Source organism: Thunnus maccoyii, chromosome 22 (genome assembly GCF_910596095.1).
Source record: "Thunnus maccoyii chromosome 22, fThuMac1.1, whole genome shotgun sequence".
NCBI lineage: Eukaryota > Metazoa > Chordata > Actinopteri > Scombriformes > Scombridae > Thunnus > Thunnus maccoyii.
In genome coordinates this window covers 3,700,453-3,722,508 of record NC_056554.1, presented here as the reverse complement: position 1 = coordinate 3,722,508, position 22,056 = coordinate 3,700,453, and the positions used below count along the sequence as shown (strand labels likewise).

Below are 22,056 nucleotides of genomic sequence, written 5' to 3'. Positions count from 1 at the left end.
CTGGGGAACAACCAGGGAAGCCACCACATGAGAATTAATATATAAAGGCAAAGAATATGGTGGTTTAGGTGCTGTAGATCTTGGTGACAGATTAAAAATTGCTTTTGTAAAAAATATATCTGCTGCCATCACAGGAAATGCTCTGTGGGTTGGATATAAGTTATTATATGGGGGTTTTATTACACAGTACCATCATTTACAAATAGACTGAGCAAAATGATTTATAATAAAATAAACGATTTTAAATATGGGGGATTAATTAATTTAACTAACTTAGCTTAAAGGTGATAAAAAATCCAAAAAATAAGAATCTGTCAGAGGGCATTAGGGATGTTCGGTGGCTGATATCTGTGGGAAGACTTCCTGTTAGAGCTGATGTGTCTCAGAGTTGTTACGTAACAGCAAAAGAATGTCCAGTGATTTACCGCAATGACGATGAGACACAGCAGCATCTTTTAATGGACCATTACAGAGCTCAGGATGTCTGGGATAAACTGAGAGCTCATGTATGTACATTTTGATTTATGCGATAAATCTGTCATATATTGTATTATGGAAGATAAACTGCCATCCAAACATACAGAACTTGCTGAGCTCTGGTGGAGGAGAAATATGGACGGATCTCAACATACTGGACTAATGGACTCACTTTATACAATATCACCACATTCTCTATGCATTTTATGGATGTTTTGCACTTTGGTACTGGTTGCACTTTATATACTCTATATGTAATTGGTATTTATTCTGAAATTCATTTAAGATAGAAGTTGCTGGGCTTTAAATGGTTACAAGTCTGAAAGGTTGGGAACCAGTGTTTTACATTACATGCATTTATGCCTCTTTCATTGGTGCAGTATACTATAATAGTGTCAATCATTTTGGCTTATAACTGCTTTCAACTGCAGTCTCAAAACCAAACAGTAAAACCCAACAGAATGACTTAAAAGGTTTCTCCAGTGATTTAATGCTGCACTTTCATAAAGATGGGAGACTTGCAAAAAAAAACCAATGGTCAAAGTCAAAGTTATATATCCTCACTTTAAGTCCTCAGTAGGAGTGGAGCTCCAAAAACACTGGAACCTGCATTTCCCATAATGCAACTGAATAGCATGTTTTGTCAGACTCAACCTGACTACTAAATGCCCGTGTTTTTAAACGTAAAGAGGGATTTCTGTCAAAAGAAAAAACTGTAGCTTACAAGCCCGAGCTGAGATACCCCCGATGGCATTATCAGGGTTATTTCCTCAGACTTGACAAAGCTCCTTCAGACACGGAAAACGTTACAGAGAGCTGAAGTCCTGACATCACCTCCGGGCAAGCCTCTGTTCTCACTAGCTTGTGTAACTCAATGCAATCTCTCATTGAGCATTTCTTACTTACTTCTTCTTTCTGAAAAAATAAAGTGTGTTTACTATCTGCAGCACTCTGACTTTTCCATAGACTCTCCTCTTCTGTTGGCCTGGTGACGTTTAACTAGGGCTTATGGCTAATTCTGCTAATTAAAGGCAACTAAAAACATATTGCATAACAACGATATTGGATTTTTTTTTGTTTTTAGATTCAAATCATATGAAGTAAACCACGCTACATACTGGCTGTGTTCCAATACTGGATTTTTAGTTATTTGTGTTACTAAAAATGTCAATATGATATGAAAATAAGGTTATTTTACAATCAGCTTTCACTGTGTCTCTCTATGTAACTGTTTTCATAGGTGTAGTACTGTAGTAGTTGTTGAGATGGTAAAATCAGTGAAGTGCTCCTTTAAAACCTTCCAAACTTTTTAGATGGTAATGGCTATTTGCATCATCGGCTAGTTCTGAAACATTCCTGAGTACTGCTATTTCAGGCTGTTATGGGCCAGTGGATCTAATGTAATAATACAGAGAAAGACATACATGTTTTCTCTTCTAAATAAAACATTCCCATACGGTTAAAACTGTAAATATTACACACACATTCATGTCGCCTGAATGACATATGACTTTTACCTGGCGATTCTTGTCTGGCTGTACATTTTCTGTCAGTGTCTGATGCTGTGATGTGTGTGGGCTGTCTGTGTGTGTGTGTGTGTCCTGAGGATGTCCAGCTGTCAGAGCTCAACTAGGTTAAACTGAGTGATGTCCTTTAAATAGAGACATATTGGCAGGGGCAGGCTGACCTGATTGATGGTCCTGCCCCACAGGGACACGAGGAGAAACCACAGTTAGACATGTGCCTTTAAAATATGGAATCTCTCTGTGGTTCATACTGTAGAAGTGCAAGAGTTAGCTATTTTGACATGTAAATGAACGCTCCATTGCTTACCAGCAGGCGCCTCTTAATTCTTATCATTACCCAGTTATGGCCGACGGCTGTTTAGAGGGTAGAAATGCAGGATTGTGACTGCAAAAGTGTTAGTTAAATCCCTAAATCCACAATAAAAACTCTCTGAGCCAATGATCTCAAGGTGCCCTTGAGCAAGGCACTGAACCATGAGCTTTCTAGTGGAGCTGCTTGACTGTCAATAGCAAACACGGTGGGCAGCTCCCAGGTGCAAATACAGAGAATACACATGCTTAGTTAGCTTTCACAAATTAAAGACAAAGAAAGACCGTTATGGTAGGAGAAATAATACTCTCCTCTGTCTCTCCCGCTCTTCTGACTTTACCACTCCACCACTTCGTCCTTGTTGGCCTTCTTCTGGCAAAACAAACAAACACTGGGCCTTTTAATTGACCATGCTCCTCACAGAAGTGTGTTCAGAACAAGCAGCAGTTACACACAAACACACAGAGCTCTCAAGTAGTGCAGCCAGCAAGATGTGAGGCTTGCGTGCGCTGCCTAATTGCAGTCATGATGAGCATACTGAAAAGGCTTTGTGTGTGTGTGTGTGTGTGTGTGTGTGTGTGTGTGTGTGTGTGTGTGTGTGTGCGTGCGTGCGTGATTACCGACTAGCCCGTGTGTCTCAAGGCACACGCATTCATTTTCTTTATCTAATACAATAAAGAAAAGACTCAGCTACAGCCTCAGAGTTCAAGTATGTGGGGCAAGCTGTGTCAAGCCTATGTGGGGGAGAATTTGATGTCCTCTCTTTTATGATAACAGTTAAGAGAATAGACAGAGCAAGAATTGCCAGAAATGTATTTGGAAATCTTAATGAAATCAGAGATGAAAACAATCAAAATACATTTAAATATACACATAATAAAATCAATAAACATTAAGATTTAAGGACTGAAAACATGGAAGACTGGCAACAACAAATTAATAGCTTTTATTCAAAATTCTGCAGCATTAATGTGCTTTTTATAATTTGAATTGAGCAATATGTATATAGATCAAGTTATGATACATGAAATATTAATATCTTTTAGTCATTCATGTGCAGAAACTTATAGGATGCAGCTGGAAATGGCAAATTTATACTAGATGACCAGGGCTGGTCCAGGCATTTTTGGGGCCCTAAGCAGAATTTGACCCCCAACCCCCACCTCTTGTAGTGCAAAAGCTTTGTATTGATTTTTGTGATGTAGCATATTACAGGGCATTTAACACAATTAACCATGTTAATGCAAAATTATATTAAAATAACAGTTTTAAAGTTAATGTCGCAATGTGAAAAAAACATTTTCATTCGAGTTTCACAGTCATAAAGAATGAAATACAAAGAATGAGTGATGATTATGTCAAACTACTGCCTTCAATGTCAAGAATGAACGTCCTTCTTTTGGGATGTGCAACTATATAAAATGACACTTAACTGTGAAAACGTAGCATACAGTTTGGTGAATGGATGCTTCCACTCTGAGTTCACGCATAAGCACACAAAGAATGAAAACACAACAGTAAACTTGTACTTGAGACATGGTTGGATATTAATGGTTCCTTGAGAAGTCAGTGGAGGAAACAGTGTATTGGTTAGAGCTGCAAAAGAGGATTTTTCTGTGTTTAAGTGAAAGAAAGTAGAGTCAGAAAAGAAAGCATTTGTACTTGTTGGATAATGTCTTTCATGTGAGTGCATTTCTGCGGCTGCTTACTAATTTTTGTGTATACACAAAAAGCATAATGAATGTTTTTGATAATCATTACAAGCTATGCTTTCCTTTCCTTTTATACACTATGTTTCTTCACTGCTTTGCATTCATTAATCTAAAACCTTGGCAACTGAATTAAACGAATGTTTAGAAGGAACACAGCTGTCACTGAATGATTTTCATTATTTAGTTGACTAAAGAAACTGTTGAAAAGGTTCCTGTACTATAACAAATACTTTCTGTACAGACCAGCTCTAAACAACACCATGATGTTAATGAACACCAACACCCACAAACACTCACTGGACAGCTTCCCACCTCTCAAGGACTCCTAAAGAATAGGATTGGTTCATTAGTTCCTATCAATCAGCCCTATTGGTAGCCTTACTCCTGAGTGTCCAGGACATAATTGTGATTGGTTGGTTGGGGCGGGCCCTTGTTTAATGCATTCATTTTATGAGCTATAAAACTCAGAATAGGTAATCAATATGGTGTCGCCACGGCCAGCATGTAAGGTTGATGGAAAGTTCTTATGTCTCAGAGGACGGCCTTGAATAAATGTGCATGCGTGGCCATGCATGCATTTATATTCATCAGTTTTAGGATTCCAGGGCACGCAGGGGAATTAATATATGTACAAGTATTGATATGAGGAGGAAAGCATTTTTAGGACTTCCACAGACTGCTGACTGAGCAATGAATATGTTGCAGGATGTCACCCTCTGACCATTTCACCTCTGACCTCTGTTTTCTTCCCGTCCTCCTCCTCTGTCTGTCTCTGTTTTAGGTAGTGCTGGTGGGTTCATCCATAAACGAAAGGGATCAGATGCTGTTCATCAGCACTGACGAGGGTTCCTCCTTCCAGCGGCAGTCCATCTCCTTCACCCCAGACACGCTCATCTTCCACCCCAAGGAGGAAGACAAGCTTCTGGCCTACTGCAAGGAGGGAAGGGTGGGTATCAGAGCGCTGCAGAGACATAAAAATAAATAGTTGATTTTGTAGCTGAAAGGATGAACAAGAAGACAGCACTGATGTTACAACAGTAAGAGATCTCTACTGTGCAGCAATGCATTAAATTTCAATTTTCACACGCAACAGCAGAACACGAACCTCAGAGAAAACTTGACATGTGATTTACCATACGACAATACAGCTGGAGGGCAAATCGTCTTATGCAAGTGAATAATGCAAGTTGAATAACCAAAACAGTGGCCATATCCAAACACACACGCACTCTTTGATATTACATTTCAAATTGAAAACATGTTGCACTCTCACTTGGTTTTCAGCAGGAAACCCTTTGAAATATAATCACTGGAAAGACAGAGAAGTCTGGCTTTAGATACAACAAACACACACAGTGAGTCTATTTGAATACACTTTGTTATACATTCATCTCATAATATCTCTTTTGGTCAGGATTTCAGATGCGCCAATGATTCTGATCTTAAAGGATCATTCCAATTTATTACAACTTGGCTCTTATTTTTGTAGTGATGGCATCAGTAAGAAAATCATACAGGTTATAAACAGCAAGTTAGCTAGATGATCTTGAACCACTTAATTTGAAGGTAAAACCAAAGGATGAGATTTGTAGGTAATAATCCCTCCTTGGACTGGAAAACTGTGTGCACCTACAAACTATGCAAATAGGAACCAGGAAGTCTGTCTGTAAACTGTGAAGGATGTTTGCAAAGGACAGATCAATAAGGAGAGATCATTTGTAAGTGTATAACAATATTTATTGAGATTAGCGACAGAGGAAGATATTTGATGATTCAACTCCCTCAGTGGGTAGCATCTTCATAAAGATGGCCCTTATGAAGATAGGAGACAGGACAGGACCTCTTTAGGAGCTGCCATTGTTGTTTTGAATGAACAGTTGCTTCTCGCTGTCATTACACGTAAACCACACCCGTAGTTGCCAGTAGCTCCTCATAGGATGCTGATGGACACAAGCGCATAACTTGAAGCCTGACAAGATGGATTCTGTAGTGATCTTGTGTGATCATGCCAATCCAGCTGCGTCTAAAGATAAAGGGAAGAGATCTTCCTTACTGAACTTTCACCAAAGCTTCATTTTAGGTAATAATTTTACTGTTCACCTTCCTTTTCTCTTCCAAGTAAGTTTGGCTAACCTGTAGGTTTATTTAAGGTGCGACAAATTTATCTATATAGCACTTTGTATTGCTTTGTTGTGTATCAACAGCAAAGCAATACAAAGTGACAATTAAAATAGAGTAAAATAAAATAGAAGCTGAAGTTAGCTAAAATCTCTTATCACTAGTTTGTAATATCAAGTTGTTAAATATAGTTGAATGTCACATTTTTACCATGACAGTGTTGGCGAAGCTACTTTTTAACAGTTGCTAATCAGCTACAAGCTAATCAGAAGTTAGCTAACTCTGTTGAAGCTATTTCACGTCAAGAAATATCTGCTGTTAAGTAATATAATAAAGAAATGCACTTTCTTTTGAGTAGCTAGCAAGTACTGTAGCTATGCTACTTGAATGCTACTGGGGAATATATTGAAACTACAGAAGTTTCATCGCTATATGTAGTGTCGCTACTCCTCAACACTGACAACATATAATAAATAAATCATCAGGGTACAGTTTTTTCATTACATGATTCCAGGTGAATGCCTCGTTGTGGTGTTTTGACAAAGTAAAATTGTCAGTGTTAATAGATGTGATAAAATAGGCTAATTAAAACTGACAATTATACTGGGAAGGGGGATTTCTCTAGTGCTTGTTAATAACACTTCTACAGCAGATAATATTTCTCCTACAAGGCTCTCCACTGCTGTTTTACATCCAGCCTTCTCTGCTGCAAAGTGGCATTAACTACTTCCATTGTTCTAACATGTCAGTCCAGCCCCAGCAAACATGACCACTGAGACAACACTCTGCCATCCTATGTAGTACTTATGTCTTGTTGTCGGGAGACATTGAAATGATTCAGTTGATGAGTTATTCATGCCTACACACACTGTAGAAGAACAACTGTGAGATGAGGACAGTGCCAGTCAAAGACTATGCAGTCCTGTTTACATTATCTGGACATTAATCAGGGATGAAAGTAGATTGCTTTTCTAGATTTGATTTCTAGATTTGCTGAATTTCTTGTTGTCAGTTTGCTCCTGTACTCAGTTATGATATTGTTCATTACGCTGAACCCCTGCTCACAATCAGCATGGCTTGTGGAAAGTGTGTCCACTGCCATAAGCAACTTCCTCATCTTGTTACGAATGCTTCTTCCTCCACTTGCCTTGTATTCAGTGAACCCAAGGTGGGCATCTTGTTCATTCAGATAGGGGACACGACACAAAGCCCCCTCACCTTATCTTCTCCAAATCGAGGATTGTCGTGATCCCAATTGTCAGGGTTGAGAACTGCCATTTGATTGATAAAGCTATTGTGAGCCTCTTTTCAGTTGGCTGTGACACTGGCTTGTGCTCTGTTTGCCGTGGTTGTGAAGACTCTTTCTTTCATATTCTCTGCCACTGCTTGGATGAACAAAGCAGAGTTAATGATGGGAGTCTTGCCAACTCTTAACTGCTCTTCCTTTGTCTGACTGATGTCAACTGCATGTTTTCCTTGGTACCTTCTGAGGCTTTCTATGCATTTGACATACATTGTCATGATGTCATGGGTCTTTGGGAGTGTGGTCTTCCTGTTCTGAAGAATTTCTGACAAGTTCTTGAATTCGGTCATAACATCACATCTGACTTTTCAGGAAGTTGACAGAGCACATTTTAGAAAGCAGACCTTTGAATTCAGTCCTCTCTCTGCTGTCCCTTGTATCATCATCTGATGCCTCATGGAAATGTTGCGCCAAGGCTGGATTAAAGTGCCAAACTGCAGAGACTGCCCTGCTGCAACTCAACAGCAACCCACAAGCTGTTCCACACAAATTATCCAGCCCAACCAAGTCCAGTGGAAAGGCAATAGGCTCCATGTCTCCATCAACACTAGCTTTCAGAAACAAAATTAGTGTTGATTTGTGCCCAACAGTGGTTGACTCATCAGCCAATACTGTGATCTTACTCCTTGTCTCTATTATCTTATTCAGAAGTTCCTCTTTCATCTGTGATGACACATGATCAATTATATCAACATAGACAGTCTTGCTGTGCAAAATACACCCTAAATCAGTAGAATTAGCATGCTGCAGGTCAACCAGACTCTGTCTGTGAAAGGCTTGTTGTTCTTGGCCACATAATATGCTGTACTGAATACCCTGGAAGTAGACTCAGATGCAGACTCCTGACTACTGGCATTCATGTTAAGAAGTATATCTTTCTTTGCTGTCTGAAAAATCCTGATTGCTTCATTATGTCTTTGAGTTACCAAATGGGGTTTCTCTCAGCTCAGTGAATAGCAATATTGACACCACAGGATGCCATGAGACCCAGATCCTTCATATCATGGTACGGGGTTCAGCCTAGCTTTCCATTGTGAGCAGACAGCTATTCATTTTTGTGCCTGAACTGTTCATACTGTTCTTCTTTCCATATAGAAAGGTACACAGTAGGCCTAACATCATCACCTGTGCTTGCTTCTGAGGGTCCTGCCATTTCTTTTTGCTGAGTCCCTGTCTCCTCTCAACTTGCTCTGAGTCATTATCCCTGGGCATTGTTCTCCTTACTTTAACCACCACATTCTCACTTTCCGCATCTCTCTGTTTTCTCTTAAACATTTGAATAATTGGTCTTTGCATTCTGCTTCATGTATGGTTTAATCAAATGGCATTCTTCAACAAGAGTCTGTTGCGTTGATGTTTTTCATCCCTTTGTTTCTGAAAAAGGTATGAAAGTGAAGCACAAACATGCTGGTAATGTGAAAGCCAACCACAAAAATGTTTGGAATTTTGGTGGAATCATTTATCATTCGTACGTGCCTGGTGCAAATGACATCAATAAAATGCATGATTTGGTCGTGAAAAAATCAAAAGTATGGGAACAATAAATCAAACACATCCTTCCATGCACTGTGTGTGTTTAAGAAGCAATTATGCACGCACAGACAGTTATTATGCCAAAGTTAAAGAGCACCCCATGGAAGTCACATAGCTTGTTTGACCTGCTGTCCATGTTGTTGGAATAAAAAAGCTGCAGAGTTAGCCAGTAAGTAAGCAGTTTTGGAAAAGCAGCGGGGGTTCCCTCCAGCATGGATTAAAAACCCACAGGCCTGTGCTCGGCATAAACAAACTGGAACTATTCAGAAGCAATTTATAAGAAAACTAACTGTTGTTTATGTTGACCTATCATTAGCAGATGTGTTTTCTTGTTGCAAATGCGATTATGATGGGTTGTATGTGGGTTCTGGCAGGCAAGTGCTGTCTCTCTATTTCCAGTACTGCGTACCAGCACTGATTCTTTTAGTGGTACGGAGTACTAGACCGTACTGGCCTGCTTTCACCTCTGTTTCAATACACAACTAAAAATCACTCTTTGGTTGACCTGCTCAGAACTCATCTCCACATTAAGGTCATACATAACCTGTGATGAGGAGTCACAAGTAGGCTTTAGTCTAAGGGTTCACAAACCAAAAAAACATGGGACAGTGCTTTTCACTGACAAATAGAGGAAGGAATGAAAAGTTGGTGGACAAAACACTTCAAACAAGTTAATTCACTTCAGGAAAGCCAAATGTCAAATATTTGTTTGGATGTTTGTTTGACCATGACAGTGTTTTAATATGTGACCATATACTGCAATCTCAGATTCACACAGTCATTTTCCATTTCAAGAATGAATATGGTTTTCTCACACTTTTGTCATTAGAATGAGAAAAGTGTTTTCAATTCAGTTCAATTCAATTCAATATTATTGATATAGTGCCAAATCATAACAGAAGTTATCTCAAGGCACTTTTCAAATAAAGCAGGTGTAGACCGTACTCTTTAATTTACTGAGACCCAATAGCAGTAAGGAAAAACTCTCCTCTAACAGGAAGAAACCTCAAGCAGAACTGGGCTCTAGGTGGGCGGCCATCTGCCTTGACTGGTTGGGTTGACAGAGAAAGAGGGAGGGAGGGGGAGAAGGGAGAGAGAGACACAGAAGCAGAATAACAACAATAGTAACAAGCAGCGTCCCCACAGCCATGGTCCCCAGAGGCCCACCGTCCATAACCAGGGGGTCCATGTCAATTATACTGTGAGACAAGAAAGCACAAAATCTCCGGGGAAGAAGCCAAGTTTGTAACATGCATTAATGGTACATGAATGCATACAGATGGAGAGGAGAAGGAGGAGGAGAGAGGAGCTCAGTGCATCAAGGGAAGTCCCCCGGCAGTCTTGGCCTATAGCAGCGTAACTAAGGGCTGGTCCAAGGCGAGCCTGGCGGGGCCCTAACTATAAGCTTTACCAAAAAGGAAAGTTTTAAGCCTACTTGTAACATAATGTAGAGAGGGTGTCTGCCCCCTGGACCGACTCTGGATGATGGTTCCACAAGAGAGGAGCCTTTACATTCAAATTTCACACTTTACATTCAAAGAAGCATTTGATGCTCTTCTTAAGCAACATACAGTAGATTATTATTAGTATGCAGGGACATAAAAATTTTACTCTGTTGCAGAGAGAATTCATTCTCCAAAACAGCCACTTTGATAAACCAACAATACACTGAAGATGTTGAAACATTGTTGACGGGACAGCATGTTCTTTCTCATCTGTCTAACCTTCAGTCATCAGTCTTCTCACTATGGATAAACTCCCACCATAAAAGCATCTTGTAGGTTTCTTAGATAAATAGAAAACTTGACAATTTGCTCAGTAATTTTATTTTTTAATTTAATTTTTTTTATAGTTTATTTTTGTTTTCAATTATTTTGTAGCTGTTCATTGCAATCTATTCATTTATGTAAACACTTGAGGTTAGTGTGAGGTTTGTTATTTTTGTATCATGATTTTGTCTTTCAAGGTCATTCTGTTATTTCTTAAAGAGTAGAAAACCAATAGAATAAGAAAAGTTTTTTGTCATTGTGTGATAGGCCCCTGTTAAAGGTGCAGTGTGTAGAATTTAGTGGACTTGGCAGAAATGGAATATGATATTCTTAAGTATGTTTTAATTAGTGTATAATCACCTGAAAATAAGAATCGTGTTTTCGTTACCTTAGAATGAGCCCTTAATATCTACACAGTGAGTGGGTCCTCTTCCATGGAGCCCGCCATGTTGCACCACCATGTTTCTACAGTAGCCCAGAACAGACAAACAAAACACTGGCTCCAGAGAGGGCCTTTCACATTTTCATATTTTTTATGGAGTTTGGCAGCCACTGTAGATTCTCCTACACATTTGTAAGAGGAGGGAAGGGGTATTCAGTCGGTTGCAATCTCACCGCTAGACGCCACTAAATCCTACACACTGGTCCTTTAAAATCCTTTCAGAGACCTTGTCACCCCCCATTCTGTTTCTCTGTGTTTCCTGTCATTCCCGACCATCGACCTTTAAATAAAGGTAAAACGCCACATAAATAATAAAAAACAGAGCAAGTTCTGATTCAGTTAAAGCAAATAATTCATTGATCTGTGTCACGCATCATTTCACAACTCTGAATGCAAGACACAGTCACACACACACACATATATATATATATATACACGCACCCTAATTGAAAAGTGAACCGCAAAGTGAAAACTGAGCTGAAGAGATAGAGGTGCAACATTAGGTCCAATAGTTCATAAGTTTGAGTCGGCTCCACTCCTCCTCAGCTTTAATAATTTACACGTAATTAAACAAGAAATTCAATTAGGTTTTAATCTGTTCCATATGGGCAGACTGCAGATGGAAGCGAGGAATCCATTCAAACAGAACAAAAAAAAATCATTTAGCTAGAGGATGATGGGAGGACGCGTAGCAGCACATGTAAATTAAGAGGGTTTGTGAGGGCAGAGACAGATTTCTATCAAGGTCAGCTGTAACTTTTCTTTTTCACAGCCAGAAATGTGCAATTGGAATGTGCTTTGAGCCAGAGGGGTGTTTGATCATTGATTATTTATATTTTCTGATGACCCTGAACGAGAAAGGTTGTTATGAGCCGGATGTAGAGAGAATGCACTGCCTTCACAACAAAACCTCTTGTCAATGACGAGCATTGAGAAAGAGTTTCACAATTTTGTATTTTGAATGGTAGAGGAAATGTGCACACTGTGTAGTGAAATTCTTTTCTCGGCTCCAGTGTGCTTTTCAGACATCAAGGATATCTTGTGTGTAGGAATCAATAGATTTTCATTATGGGTGCGATCAATGCTGCACAAGCCCAGGCAACACACACACACACACACACACACACACACACTCACTCTACTACACCCCAACAATTGGGGCAGACAGGAGGAAAACCAACCCACAGTGTCATGTTATTTTACATTAGTTGACTGCTTATCTCTACTTTCTTATGTTCAAGTTATGTTATGTTCTTATATTCAAATGCAGGGTGGTGCAGAGACCTTTAAAGGGATAGGTGCTTAAAGTTAAAAAGGGGCACATGGAATAAGATTTTAAAACACTATACACCAAGATAATTTATAACAGAACCTGTTGAATTATAAACCAAGTTAACTTCAAATTTATAGTATTGTTCTATTGTGACAACAGATTTATGTTTTCATCAAAAACAGACAACATATCACAATATAAAGTGTGAATGCATGTATCAAATACACGATTTACACACTCTTATCTATATGCACACACACAAAATATAGTCTACAAACCTGACATGTTAACACTGTTGTTATTCTAGTGACTTTTAGTATTTAAAAAAAGTCTTAATCCTAGTTACTTTAAGCTTATTACTCAATATACGGCTCAACCTAAAAATGAACAAGTATGAAGAAACTGTCAGAAGCAGGCAGCCAGACCTCCTGCACACTCATTCACTAATCACACAACATCAACAGGTGACTGAACAACCACTCAATTAAAAACTGATCAATTCCAAATGAGTCCAGACATCTCACTGTAACTTCAACAAGCAAACTACCTACAGCACATTATATGATCTCTGCTGCATTCTTGTTAAAGCTGTAATATGTGACTATTCTGCATTAAGATGTCTAAAAATGACTAGACCTATGTTATATACTTTGTTGAGTTGTGGTCGCCTGTCAATGGCATCATACCCCCTCTACCAAACAGTCTAGGCGGACAAGATGCATGTGTCAGTATTATGGTTGTCCACCACAATGGCGTCTACCAAAGAGTATACACATACAAGATAATACGTCAGCACTGTGGTTGTCCACCAGAAACTGTATTATATTGTATTCTGGTTGTTGATTGGTTTGGGAGGATGTCCTCTGCTGGACCTCTGCTGTTTGGGCCAATAACAGATTAGCATGAAAAAAAAGAAGTACATTAAAGGGCTTTTCACACTGCACTCAGCCCAAGGCTAAAAGAATTCTTAGAACCTTCTTATCCCCAGGCTAAGGAAGCTGTTAGCCCCTGGCTATGAAAGCTTTCACATTGGCACAATCTTGGCACACTCCAAAGTGGGCTAACCCTGACTTTAGCCTAGGGCTTGCTGGCCCTGCTGGGTCATCCCCGAGTTTGCAAACTGAAAATCGACTAAACACAGGGCTAAAAGATGCCAGTGTGACACAAGGCTGAAGTAAACAATAGAGTAGTCACACGTCATTTTAGAATGTAAACATTAGTCACGTGTTCCAACGACATATAAGCCAGGACTAGTACAAGTGCAATGTGAATTGTATAGCCCTGGGTTAACAATGTGTGTGTGAAAAGGGGCTAAGTTATCCCAGGGTCAGCGCTTAGCCTAGAGCTCAGAATATGCAATGTGAAAAGCCCTTAAATTGATATAAGAGATCTGGCCTTAAGGAGGACAGCAGGAGCCCGTCCTCTGCTCTTCTCCTCCTCTGTACTACACTACAAACTGCTCATAAAATATAAGCCATATGCGCACACTCACACAAACACACCAAACCTGCTATGATTAATAATTAATTGAGCTCAGTCTTAACTTGGTGAACCATGAAATTCAGTAGCTTGATTGGGTGAACTTTTTTCCAAATAGACTATAGATTTATCCTCCCTTTGTAAAGGATACAGCTGGTAATAGGGCTCAGGTTAGGCTTTACAATTTAATGCTACATGCTTTGAGTGTGTTTTTTCTGTCTAATAGTGGTCTTCTTCTCTGTTTTTTGTGTCCAGCTCTTTGCTTCCACAGACCTGGGCCGCAAGTGGACTTTGCTTCAGGAGCGGGTGACCAAGGACAGAGTCTTCTGGTCAGTCAACCTTTATTTTCTCATTACTGTAAGGAGTGCATCTGTTGCACACCTGCCAACCCTAGACAAATGTTTTGACTAGCACTTCAGCAACCTAGATGCATGAGATGCAAATCACTCCTGTTATTATTACTGTACATCATTTGCATACACACACATTACAGAACATCATTTGCATACAGGCAGCAGTCAAACAGACAAAAAGGTGAGGGACGTACTGATATGAAAATTCTTGATACCATTAACACATTGTTTATCTGCAGATGCCAATACTGTGAGTTGGTCATTTATGCCTATATCAACTTTTTCAAACCATTTGCACAGCTCAACCATCTACATTGAAATAAAAGTTTAATACTAAAGTGAATCAAATAAAGTTATGCAACACTTATGTGATTATATTAAACTTTCAGAAACATAATTTCACATGTAAATTCAACATAACTTACTTCATAATATAAAAACATTCAACAAGACAAAGAAAACGTTCAACCTGAAATTCTTCACGTTATATTTTTACATTCCTATTACTTCAGAAAATTCATTAATTCAATGCAACTACTTATCTAATTTAACTATTAAAATATGATTGTCTATGTTATGTTATGTATGAGTTAAACAAACAAGATGCAATGTGTAAATAAGACAACTTTAGAGGTGTTGGTAGGTGTATTTTTGAACTTTGGACAGAGCCAGGCTAGCTGTTTCCCCCTGCTTCCAGTCTTTATGCTAAGCTAGGCTAACCATGTCCCGACTGCAGCTTCATACTTTATGCACAGACATGAAATTGATGTTAATCGTCTCATTTCACTCTCAGAAAAAAAGTTAATAAGGGTCTTTCCCGAAATGTTGTACTATTTTCTTTAGGTTTAATCAGCTGAAACACTTGTTATATAGAATGAAACAATTGTTGGAAACCAAGAAAGAAGAGTTTTTTCTTGGTTTTTAGATACACATACTCTCAATCCTCCATGTTGGTTAGTCAGAGGAACTTCTCATCTAAATTTTTTTAGTGTCCATGGGGGCTCTCTTGTGACCAAATATGGTATGCAATGTGGTATTGCAAGCATTTTTTTATTTGTTTACACAATCTTTCCCAAATTGTAAAATGATATCTACAGCATTAACATCCCACATACTAATAAATCAGTTTTACTTTGACCACAATACAGAAAACATCTGCTCAAATTTTTCTTAAATTAGAAATTTGAATTGGATTTTGCTCATAAGCCCTGGAGTTTATGCAGCGGAACCTTTTTATAGATGAATCTCTTGATAGTTTTGTGGTTCCAGTGGCAGGAAAAGTACCCACAGCAAGCGGAAGTATACGACTTCTCCCCACTCATGTAATGTATCACAGCATGAGAGTTATCTCTTCCGATCCTTCCCCTCCTCACTCTCACCTTATCTTGTATCTCTTCCTCTTTATCTCCTTCCTTCCTTTCTTCCTCTCACCTCTGAGTTCTCAATTTTTTTTTAAACTCCTGGTCTTTTCTCAACTTCTTTCTACTCCTCCCTGTCCAATCTGCGTTATTGTAAGATGATGCATTTGAACGTGCTGCATTTAACTACAATTGAGTACACTCTTTCTCATCTCCTGAAAGTCAGAGGGGCATTGCAAACTCCCGTGAGTTTGTTTCTTCTCACTGCTGATAGTAAATGAGCTGGTTGGCACGAACAGACACCTCTGATTTATTCCACCAACTCTAACACACAAATCATCCACACTCTGTGCTGTAAAAAATGAGAAAGCGGGGGAGAGAATGAGGGAGGGCTACAGAGGCAGAGAAACAACCTTAAGTGCTTGCTGCTCCAGACTAAAGTTACATATCAGACTTGAGATCTGAATGCTCAACTTGACCCCTGTAATGAAGAGTTATCTTCAATCTGTCTTAAAGGAATAGTTGAATGTTTAACTTTCTTTCAGAGAGTGAGATGAGAAGATTGATATCAGTCTCATGTCTGTGCCTAGCTTAGCATAAAGACTGTGCCTGGCTCTGTCCAAAGTTAAAAAATACTCATACCAACACCTCTATAGATAATAATAATAATAATAATAACAACTTTATTATGCTATTCAGATAGCACCTTTAAAAACAGAGTTTACAAAGTGCTTTGACAGACAAAGCAAAAGGCAGTGCAATACAAAAGCAAAGACACATGACAGAGAAAGCAATGACATTGCCAACATTAAGAAGACGGCAGTAGAAGAAAATGAAAAACAATAAAGAGATGATAAAAAGATTAACAGATGATAAAAAAGACGACATCACATAAAAGCAAGTCTGTAGAAAATAGCTTTAAGAAGTGATTTAAAAGAAGTTACTGATTCTGTCTCCTGAGGCAGGTCATTCCAAAGCCGAGGGGCCCTGATGACAAAAGCACAGTCACTTTTAGATTTAAGCCTTGACTTTGGAACAGCCAGAAGGGCCCCACCTGAGGAGCTGCACACAGTCCTTGCACCTGGCTAAAATTACAAATTGGATATGGAAATATGGATAACAAAAACAAAACACAACATGTTAATTAGTGAGCTTTAGAAGTTCTGGTTAGTGTTTTTCTTGTCTGTTTGTTTTTGTTTTCTCTGGTTAGTTCTAATGTTCTTCTCTGGTAGATGTGTAAATATGCAACTATGAACATGTTCACCATCACAGCTTTATAAGGTGATAATATTACAGCTTGTTGCACCATCCCCAAGTGTAAATCCATTAATGCAGGTTTAATACACAGAGAAAAGACTGGTTTCAGTCCTCTTATCTCACTCTCAGAAAGAAAACAAGCATATTTCCCAGAATGCCGAACTATCCCTAAGTTCACCAACAAGTTACTTTTCACATCTGGATTTCATCACATCCCCAGTTTGTATAAAAAAAAAGTTTTTTATATTGTCTGGCTAAAGCTGTATCTAGGAAGTGGAAGATCAGATGATTATTTTACAGTGTATATTTAATCCACACTGCGCTGAAATCAAACCACATACTGCTATATTTTATTTGGCTCAGTTAAAAATCCCTTGCAGCAATGTGCACTCAGGTATTCAGGCCTGCACATACAGTACTGTAAGGTTGCGACCTGCTCTGGCACTCCCAGAAAAAAGTATGTGTTGACATGCCTGTGCATACATGTGCTATAAATGTGTGTGGTCAGAGTAGACAGAGTTAGCTGGTTGTTGGCTCTGGCCTTAGCCTTGCCTGTGGCCTAAGAGTCATAAAAGCAACAAGAGAACAGGAGTCTGGCAGCCAGCGCACATAAATCACATAAAAAACATCACATTAAATCCAATCTGCTGCTGGGGTGGTCTGGCCAAATGTGTTCTGGTGGACCTTGTTTTTGTGATCCCGGGCTGTTTGTATTTGTCATCCTGAATGGAAAGAAAACGGTAGTTTTTAAAATTGAACTGGCATTGCACAGAATGACAGCTGACAACAAAAGCAAATGTTAGGATAGGATAGGCGATAAATATGAAATGCTGTGGAAAAGCATGTGGATAAAAGAGTAATCCAATGGCAGTGAAACCAGAGCTGGGATGAAACTGAATTCCAGCCCAAGGAGGATGTTTTTGTAGCATGTTGCGCTTCATCCTCCTTTTCCCAGAAATCAATTCCCTTTTCTTTATTATATCAACCCCTTGTATCTGTCTATCAGTCATGTCTATCGTTCATTTCATTTCCCCTGCTCCTCTTTTGGCTCTCTCTGCTTGTCTGCTTTCACTTCCCTAAGCAAAGAAGAAGAAAATCCCACACACTTAGTGATGAAAGTCTAACTGGACCAAAGTGTTAGTGGAATGAATAAATGATCTATCACCAGTGCGGAGAGCGCGTTTACCTTCAGTCTTAGGCATTTGCATTTCAAGCATGCAGCTGACACTTTTATCTAGTTTAACTTGCACTTAGTAGGAATCCAGAGGTTCAAAGTCTTGGTCAAGGACATTTCAGCAGGACACATAGAGGCAGTTTGGTTGTCTAACAGGTAACAGCAAAGACACCTGCAGCTACATACGTTTAATAGTTACTGACGAGTTATTTACTAGTCCTTTTCTTTCTTTGCCTCCATCCTCCATCAATCAGATCCCCATTTTTAGACATTATTCTTCCTCGTTACCCAACTGGTAACCTCTTGTGGTTGTATGAACACTTACATCACACAATCACCATTGCCCTCAGCAGTAGCGACTGGTCTGAGCCCCTGCATACAGTTTTGTCACAAATACTATCCACTTGCCTCATTGATCACACAAACTCCACATGATAATCATGCATCACTTTGACAGAAGATAAGAACTGGTTCCAACAACAGCATCATAGAGCAACAAATATCTCAACAAACAAAACTTGTTTTTCAATAAGGATGAAGGGGGTGATTTTGTGGAGGTAACTGAATAATTGAGAGTATTTTCATATATCTTAAAACATGTCTGGGGATCTTTAAATTTGATTGCAATAACTCTCACAGCTTCCAAAGGGATATTATATTTTGGCAAGTAACAAGCTCATGCAAGAACAATTGAGGTTCTGATACTGACTACTGTATTTCCAGTTTGGAACACTTTCTGCTTTTCCTTCACTAAGAGTATAAATTTTATGGTTTATACTCCATTACCTTTGGTTGACAGCTGTGAGCATTTGTTACCATAAAGAAGTCAAATACATATTGCTGTTGTTCAGCAAAAATAGTGTATCTCTAAATTGTCAACATTTCAGCAACTTGTCAGTGTTTCATCATTCTCATTTTTCCAAGTTTGGTGATTAACATAGACCAGGGTGCATGTTAACAGTTTGATAAGATGCTTTCTTCAGCATCAGTACTTTAGTTTTGATGAATGCTATTGATATGTTTGAATGCAGAAGTTTTGCTTCAATTACAGTATTTTTCCATTGTGTTATTACTGCTTTGACTCTAGTAAAGTAGGGGGCTTCTTCCAATACTGATGACTAGGCAACTGAAATCTTTCTCAACCCGCCATCCCAAGAAATTATGTCCATGTTGGTCGATTCAGCACCTCACGATTTACGTCCGATACCAGCACTCACCGCCAGTGTAGAAACATGAGGAGTTGCAGTGGACATCCGTCTTTTATTAACTGTAACAACAAGCTTTCCCTAACCTTAACCAAGTGTTTTCGCTGTCCAACCTTAACCATACCATAGTTGCCATGCACAGATATTGTAGAAAGGACTTTTAAACATCGGCATTAGATGTAAACATTCATTTATCTGAATTGTCCAACATAGGCGATAGGATTGATCTTTCTACATGGCAGAAGACCAAGACCAGTAAAAGGATTTTGTTGGCCATTAGGTGGAATTGTTGGTTTTCTTAGACAGTAGTGGAACCACATTCATGAAACATTCATGAGAGTCATCCGGATTTCTCCTGGCATTGTCAGCTGTTTGAGAATGAGAGCTGTAAAATGTAAAGTAGATCACCTACAATTTTACATATATTATCACCTGAAACTTGACTTTATGTTGGTTTATGGAGCAATAAACCAGGGAACACTCATATGTATTGCTTGATTTTCTTGACTTTCATGGATCAGTAAGCTAACTTCTCATACACATCAACTGAAGAGGCCTGAACCATCATCTTTCTCCATGTTGTTTCCTCTGATCCATCATCTCTTCCTTATTCCTCCCTCATCCCTCTATGCCCTGCTAATTGCTCATAAAGTCTCTTTATAGAGAAAGTAACAAGGTTTTAAAACTCCACTCTATCTTTACTGAGCTGGGGAACTTTCACAGACTGCACTACGTTGTCCTAATCAGATGAACTGCTTAGTTTACTGCTTGCTGAAGGGCACACAGAGCGAGTGTACTGTGGTGTATATCACTGTGCTTCTAAAAGCGAATAGGTGCATAAACATTTTTGGAGGTTTTTAAGCATGCTAGGCTATGGGGAGTACATCTCAGTGCACTTTCCAGGAAGAGCTGAGCTGTGCATATTTACTGAGGTATCCGTGCCATCAAAGGGGACCAGAGGATATACACACATACAGTGTTGCTTGAAAGTTTGTGAACCCTTTAGAATTCACTCTATTTCTGCACAAATATGACCTAAAATGTGATCAGATTTCCATGCAAGTCCTAAAACTAGATAGAGATAGAGAGACATAAATTAAACAAATGAGACAAAAACCTTGCACTTGATTGTTTATTTATTGAGGAAAATGATCCAATGTTACATATTTGTGCGTGGCAAAAGTATGTGAACCTCTAGGATTATCAATTCATTTGAAGGGGAAATTAGAGTCGGATGTTTCAATCAATAGAACGACAATCAAGTGTGAGTCTGGGAGGCCCTGCCTTATTTAAAAAAGAGAAATCTGGGTCTTCACTGTCAAACTCTGAGCTTCATAAAACAGGTTTGTGGAAGTGTGTCATGGCTCGAACAAAAGAGATTTCTGAGGACATGAGAAGAAGACTTGTTGGTGCTCACCAGACTGGAAAGGGTTACAAAACCATTTCTAAAGAGTTTGGACTCCACCAGTTGATTGTCAGGCAGATTGTGTACAAAAGAAGACATCCAACACCATTGTTACCCTCCATAGGAGTGGTCGAACAACAAAAATCACACCAAGAGCGGGTGTGTAATAGTCTGGGAGGCCACTAGAGACCCCAGTGTAACCTCTAGGAAACTAAAGGAATCTCTTGCAGTGGCTACAGTCAATGTTCATGAGTCCACCATCAGGAGAACATTGAACATCAATGGTGTGCATGGCAGAGTTGCAAAGAGAAAAGCCACTTCTCTCCAAAAAGAGCATTGCTGCTCTCTATGGTTTGCTCAAGACCAAGTGGATAAGCCAGGAGGCACTTAGAAAAATGTTCTGTGGATGAGACCAAAATCAAACTTTTCAGCCTCTGGACCAGGATGGCTTACAGTCATTGAAGGAGCTATGAGTTCTGAGTTGTACCAGCAAATTCTACAGGAAAATGTCAAAGTATCCATCCATAAACTGAAGCTCAACAGAAAGTGTGTCATACAGTAAGACAACGACCCTAAACACAAGTCACTCTACCAAAGAATGGTTAGAGCAGAAGAAAGATAATGTTTTGGAATGGCCGAGTCAAAGTCCTGACTTTAATCCTATAGAAAGGCTTTGGAAGGACCTGAAGCAGGCAGTTCATACAAAGAAGCCCACCAACATCCCCGAGCTGAGACTGTTCTGGACGGTTGTTGGGCTAAAATTTCTCCAAGCTGATGTGCAGAGCTGATAAACAGTTACCAGAAATGTTTGGTTGAAGTTATTGCTGCAAAAGGGGGTCACACCAATAACTTAAAGCAAGGATTCACATACTTTTGCCTCCCACAAATATGTAAGATTGGATAATTTTCTTCAATAAATAAACAAGTTTAATGTTTTTGTCTCATTTGTTTAACTGGGTGCCCTTTATCTAGTTTTAGGACTTGTGTAAATATCTGATCACGTTTTAGGTCATTTATGCTGAAATAGAGAAAATTCTTAAGGGTTCACAAACTTTCAAGCAGCACCATATGTTGTGATCTACGATTTAATTGCTGTACTTTTAAATCAAACAGTCCAACCTAAATATCATTACATAAATAAAAATCTACCACTGGGTTGAGATTAATTTGTTTGCCTTGCATAAAGTAAGTTCTTGATACTAGTTTTATTAGAATGGCTCTATCTTTCTCTACCACATGTCAGGATATTGACACTCTTTCAAGACATTTTCTCAAACAGGTAAAACTGCAAACAAAGTAAAATGATCTCACCCCACTGAAACACAATTGAATTTTCTTTTGTAAAACTAAGATTTAAAGACT

At 39.0% G+C, this 22,056-nt stretch overlaps 1 protein-coding gene across 12 annotated transcripts in view; it reads left to right on the top strand.

The window, feature by feature from the left end:
• sorcs2 (sortilin-related VPS10 domain containing receptor 2) overlaps window positions 1–22,056 on the top strand; it is a 347,990-nt gene that overhangs the window by 258,455 nt on the left and 67,479 nt on the right. For all 12 annotated transcript variants that reach the window (XM_042401561.1, XM_042401559.1, XM_042401557.1 and 9 more), the window contains 2 exons: window positions 4,807–4,971; window positions 14,198–14,271. In XM_042401561.1, the coding sequence (XP_042257495.1) occupies window positions 4,807–4,971; window positions 14,198–14,271 (239 nt within the window). The remainder of the gene's footprint in view (window positions 1–4,806; window positions 4,972–14,197; window positions 14,272–22,056) is intronic.